Below are 6,189 nucleotides of genomic sequence, written 5' to 3'. Positions count from 1 at the left end.
ACAAAGGTTTAGATTCATTTGTGAGAGTCGTCTGATGGATATTGATATAGTATTTAAGTATTTTATACTTAAATCATTGATTCGGACTCAATTAGTTAACAGATCAACCATAGGATTGTGATAATCCTTATCAGAGTCCTAAGGCTAAAGTTCGCATAGTTCAGAAAAAAGGTATGGTTCCATGCAGTGCAGCTGACACGGAGAAAAAAAGATGGAGAAAGAACAGTTCGACTCCAATGTTTCACATGTAGTAATTGCATGGAAAGAACAGTTCGCCCGCCCGGAGTTAGGTCTGTCATAAATTTGCTCAGGATGAACTCCGCAATCTGGAATCATTAAGCCTTCAGCTGGCTTCAAGGTGACATCACCAACTGCAGGGAAACACAGTGTCGAAGTCCGAATCATCGACTCGTTTCCCATACTCAGCTCCTCCGGCTCTGTGTCACTCCCAGTCCCCCCCCCCCCCCACACATGCATATGCCACAAGGCCTTCGGCATCACGCTGCCTTGTAAATTTATCCAACAAAAATGTCATCATACTACTGCAGCGATTGATGACCGCATGATCTCGGGACGGGATCACCTGCAACAAAAGTGGAAGCACAGAACCGTGGTGAGGCATCTGCTGTCCTACCAATATTACCTTTTGCAGGTGTCAGCAACTTGTAGTCTCTCATACTAACTAGATGAATAAGAGAGCTAATAAGTGTTGTCATTTGGAGGTGGAGAGTGACACATGACTGAAGTGGCCGTAAAAAGTCAGTACACCAAGTAAATAAGTGCTCTTGTGTCCCTAAGATTCGCACTACAGACAGCCTAATGATCGATCACATGTTTTTGATCCTTCAGAGTGAGTTCGACTTTTTTTGCTGTGGCTCCAAAAATAAACCCATCAGTTTTCCTCCAAAAAGAAGACTCGATGGGGTCAGATGCCTCTTTCCAACTGTCTTTGTCAATCTTTTAGGTGGACCGGTTTAAAGGGCATCCAAAGACAATGACCAAAGCGAGTTACATGCTGGAGAGAAATGGCAGAATAGACTGAAAAGAATTGGAGTATGGGGCCAGCATAAGGTCAAAGGAGAATCCTTGCAAGAAATATCAGAGTATATGTTGGTTTCCTGAAAGCCCCCAACCACGATTGGACAAAACAAGTGTGTGTGTATCACTATCATCTATCTCCCTTTCTTTGATAACATCCATCCCAACAAATAATTGCTCACAACACAATTTGTGGATATATGAAAAGACCCTTCTAATTAGATGCCAAAAGTGGATCCCCAACCCCACACAACCAAATTCTAAATGGTCGGAGAATTAGGCAGCAATCGTCTTTCCTAACACTGTAGTGCTGCATGTATGCCCTTCATTAGAGTTTCTTTCAAAGGCCACAGCAACTAAGCTCCTCGGTAGGTTCGATATCAAATGTCCAGCCCGAGCTAATTCAAGCATCGGTAAAACTACATTCAGGGGACTAAAACACCCTACCAGAGTCAGGGACATGTAGCCTTCCAAGAACCACAAAACAGAAATGAGTTGCAACCGAGCTATATGTTAGATCAGTCGTCGGTGTATCAATAAAGTGATCTTGGATAAGCATACAGAACACCAGACAAAACAAATGGCAAGCAACTTAATCAGATTCTAAATTCAAGCATTGACAGAATAATCTACAAGTATGGAATCCATGGTGAACTTATCGAAAATTAGGGTATACGACGGCACACGGCTACAAGTGGAAACTAGAACCATTTTGATAAAGTGTAACCAAATGTCTACACTAATAACCTGATCTCCTTCAACTACTGTTAAGTTCCATATGATATGCTATCCCTGGCAATCCCTAAGTTGTTTTCAATTACCAGTGTGGTTAAGGGGAAAGGCAATTGTTATTGAAGTAACAGTAAACAGCATTCTTCAAACTACCAGGATGAGAAACAGACACAGATTTGATACAAGGAAGAAGAGAGGAACCTGATCGACGGCAGGAATCAACTCAATGCAGTCCGAGCATGCTCCTTGTGAAGTGGCGGGAAGGTATCTGTCTTCCGCTGCTCGCTGAGACTCCATTCCTCCGGCTATTTCTCATCGGTGTCAAGTAAAACCGCAGCATACCACTATCTACATGGCTTGGAGAATACCTAGCACTTCTGTTCCTCTCCAAAACAAAATCGTCTCCCCTCTTCTGATGGTTACCATTGGACTTGATACTGTTCTTCCTCATGCCCCAATACCCTGCATTGCCACTGAAAGAACTCCTAGAGCTATTACTCCGAAGCATCCTGCTATCGAAGCCCCTCGACTGTAGCTCTGGCCAAGACTCCGACAGAGAGTTCTCGACTACATTGTCTTCTCCTCTGCCACCGTTTCTTCGCTGAATAAACCCCCATATACTCCATGCCTTGCTCCATCTCCTGGTCTTCTTAGCAGCAGCCCCTCTGTGAGGGTCCCTGAAAGCCGACTCGAAGCTTCCCGAGTAATCGTCTCTCAGAGAGTTGGAACTCCAGTCCTTTATATCCCGGTCGAGCAACGTCCCATTGTGGAAGTGCAAGAAGTCCATACCATTTGCTGGGGATACTTTCCCGTTGGGGACCGGCTTGAGCTCATTGACCTCTACAGCCTGCTCGCGCATGGAGCTCGATCGGTCAAGGCTTCGCCTCCGCCGGCTGGACGAGTCCAAGTAGTAGTCCCGGGTCTGCACTGACCCCCCCGGGATGGCGATGTCCTCCTCGACGGGGATCAGGTAGTCCGATCGCGGGACGGCAGGAGCAGGGGCGTCCTCGACGACAGAGAGGATGGGAGGGAGCCGGGGGAACACCGATCGGCCTCCGGTAAGGTAGCCGTCCCAAGACGCCCTCGGCTCGTCCCACGAAAACCTCGGGTCGTCGAAGGACATCCGACCGGCGTCCAAAGAGAAGCGCGGGTCGGTGTCGCAGGATCTCCGGCCGGAGGCATCCACGGCCACCTCCGACTGTGTGTCGCGGAACCGCCGGGACGTCTTAGGTGGCTTATCCGCCGGCATCGCGGTTTCGCCGCCCTGCTTCTTCAGCTTCTGCCTTCTCCGCCACTTCTGGAGCTTTTTGCTGAACACGGAGGCCGCGAGCCAGAAGTTGCTGGCGATCTCCTTGAGGTCCTTGGACGGAGGCTTCTTCGCCTGCTGCAGGGAGTCGAGATCTATGTGGTCCTTCATTGTCTTCAGTTCCGCTTCGTCCTCGTTTGCCTCCTCCTCCTGTGTCTCCTCATTTACCTCTCCCGAGGTTCCGACCACCACGACGACAGGGTCGACAGGCCTAATCTCGTCGCCGCTGTCTCCCTCCTCTTTACGGGTTTCCGGGACAGGAAGGACGACGGAGAGAGCCGGATGCCCTAGGTTCCCGCACTCCAAGTCGATTGCCCCACCCGTCGACGCTGCAGCCGCCGCCTCCGTAGTGGAGGCTGAGGCGGAGGGTGGAACGAAGGGGTTCTGAGAAACCCTATGGCGGTCGTCCTGGTGGAAGAGGGACCACAGAGTGCTGCGGCCGCGGACGTCGCAGGACTTCCGCTGGGGTTCCAAGGCGGAGGCGGGGGGCCGCTGAGCGGATAAGCCGTCGCCGCCGCTTCCGCCACGGCTGAAGGAGAAGGACTTGGAGCGGCGGAGGAAGGAGGGCCCGGCAGCGGGGGCAGTGCTGGAGGAGACCTTGTGGAAGACGGATCGGAGGGCGGAGGTGGACTTACGGCCGGAGGTGGCGGCGGGGGTCTCGAGGCCAGCGAGGCGCTCGCGGAGGCAGGATGCACAGAAGCCGGTGACGGTTTCGCCCGGGTGGAGATCGCAGGTCGACGAAGGGGGACGGCGCTGGGGTTGCAGCGGCGGAGGGAGATGCTGTTGATGGTGGTGGCGGTGGTGGTGATGGTGCTGGCTCTCGATCTCGACCGTCATGGAATAGCGTCTAGTCTCGTCCTGTCCCCTGCAATCAATGAAGCCCTCTTTGACGTCTCTCTCTCTCCCCCACTCTTAAAGCTCGACTGCTGTGCTTCTTCCTGCTTGTTATTAGCTTGGCATTACTGCCACTTCCTCATTATTCCTCCTCGGTAGTTATTTTTCTGTTTTTCCTTAACTACTTAATATCATTTTACAAAATTATATCGCTCTCAAAATGTTCATGTCAATTATAATTTTTAATATAAATATTCATTAAATATCATATAAAGAAAGGTATGAGATACTAACTGATTAAAATTAAATATCTAATGAAATAAGAAAGGTATATATATATATATAAAGGAAACATTATTATTATTAGCTATAATCATTAAAAAAATGATATGTTACGATGAATATACAAAGCAATAAACATCTTCTTGTCTATCCCTCTATTATCTTGAAATCATACAGTAATAATAATAATAATAATAATAATAATAATAATAATAATATAATTCTTTTGGACATAAAAATGCATCAAACAAGTGTTTTGTTATCTTAAGACTTAAAACTATCTATTTCTCATCTTAAACATAAGCAGAATATTTGATGGCAAACAATCTGGCATTATCGTTAAGTTTCTTTTGTTCGACCTTAGGATTGATTGAATTTGAATTACACAAACCAATGTTGGATATTCACATTTTGCAATCACATTAGACTTCACTTTGGCTTCGGAAACAAATCAAGATCAGGATTATTCCTGTATGTTAGGCTTAAACAACAAGAGCCCTACTAAGGTATAAAGGTGTAGGAGAAGATCATATACGTCTCAAAGTATTGTGTAGAAGAAGACTACGCACGGCTGGTCTGCGACAGGATTAAGGTGGATCCGTACACGTCTGGGTTGGAATATATATACTCCATAAACATTCATGGCGATTCAAATGTCCTTAAACTAGTATGATGGAGATGATGATGCTTGGGATGGTAATGAAGACTTAACGTAGGCTCGTCGTACATCACGTTGCATGTATCTTTATGCATATTATTAAGAACGGTGCTGTCTCAGAGAGACACTTGTGGGGTTTTTGTGGACAGTATAATAGTGTCAGTTCTTCCTGTTTCTTTAAGCTTTTCTTCGAGGAGAAGGCCTGTTTGCATTAGCAGTGGGTTGGGTTTTGTTCTCATGTGGAAGCCGATTGACGTGTTGTTGGGAGTGTACCTTTGGATCCATTTCTTTATTGTTTCTGCTATTTTTGTGCTCTTCTCTTTTGTGGTATTGTTGCTGGATTACTGTAGCACATGGATTATCCATTGAGAATGTATGTGGGTGTGTGTGTGTTGGTAAGATGCTGAATGATCGAGTGAAGAATACTACAATTGGCATCACACATTGGAACAAATTGAAAAGATCCTCGGGATTTACCACGAACATGTGCTAATGAGGCTGCTAATTTTGACATTTTTGCAAAGCTTTTGCAGGTCAAGCAACGCAAAAGGCAGACAGCGCAAGCTGGTAGGACACAACTCGACATGCAGAGAGAGAGAGAGAGAGAGAGAGAGAGAGAGAGAGAGAGAGAGAGAGGAAGGGAAAGATAAGCTCATGAACACCACACCATGTGATAGACAGATACCTCAGGCTGTTGTTGATCCTACAAGTGAGCTTTCTCACCTGCACCAGTGCATCCTTTGCATGTTGCTTTGAGGGAACAAAGCATGGCAGAGCTCACCCTCAAGAGAGGGACAGCTCCTAGGCCAAACCTTCTTGGGGATTCACAATATTCCAATGAGATCTTTAGCCTGGGGGCACTGCTGGTTGCTGGAGGACCTGCATGGCTCAGTGGTGATGCTGCTCCTCCTTGGAGTTCACAAAGGAAAGGGCCCCCATGGCCTGAGAGGCTGCTGATAAAGCTTGATTGGGTTGCATGGAAATCATCCAAAGGCACTTGGGCTGGGAAAATGAGCAATGAGTAACCCTGCTTTTGATGCTTTTTCTCTGTGACAGGCAAGTGGCATGCCTGATGAGCTACATATATTCCTGCTGCCAAAGCTAGCAAAAAAGCAAAGGGAGCATTCCCAGTTGGTGAAGGATAAAGAATTGAAAGAAACAAGCAACTCTCTTTTCACCTCAAAACCACTGTGCTATTTCCCTTCTGCTAAAGAAGAAAAGAGCAGCCACTGAACGAAGCTGCTCCTGTGATCATGGCTTTATTTAGATACACACCTCTTTCTTTTTCTCCCTCCTTTCTTTTTGGTTCAAATAAACACTTTCTATGTGATCATGTTCC

The 6,189-nt window shown here is 46.9% G+C and overlaps 1 protein-coding gene across 1 annotated transcript; it reads right to left on the bottom strand.

The window, feature by feature from the left end:
• Positions 1–455: 455 nt before the first annotated feature.
• On the bottom strand, positions 456–4,012 carry LOC135624816 (protein OCTOPUS-like). The gene is made up of 2 exons (XM_065128786.1): positions 1,972–4,012; positions 456–583 (listed from the first exon to the last, which is right to left on the bottom strand). Exon 1 carries the CDS (start codon positions 3,911–3,913, stop codon positions 1,994–1,996), a length of 1,920 nt encoding a protein of 639 aa, XP_064984858.1. The 5' UTR covers positions 3,914–4,012; the 3' UTR covers positions 456–583; positions 1,972–1,993.
• Between the last annotated feature and the right edge of the window lie 2,177 nt (positions 4,013–6,189).

The sequence above is a fragment of the Musa acuminata genome, chromosome BXJ2-10 (assembly GCF_036884655.1).
Source record: "Musa acuminata AAA Group cultivar baxijiao chromosome BXJ2-10, Cavendish_Baxijiao_AAA, whole genome shotgun sequence".
Taxonomy (NCBI): Eukaryota; Viridiplantae; Streptophyta; class Magnoliopsida; order Zingiberales; family Musaceae; genus Musa; species Musa acuminata.
This window is presented reverse-complemented; position numbering and strand designations above follow the sequence as displayed.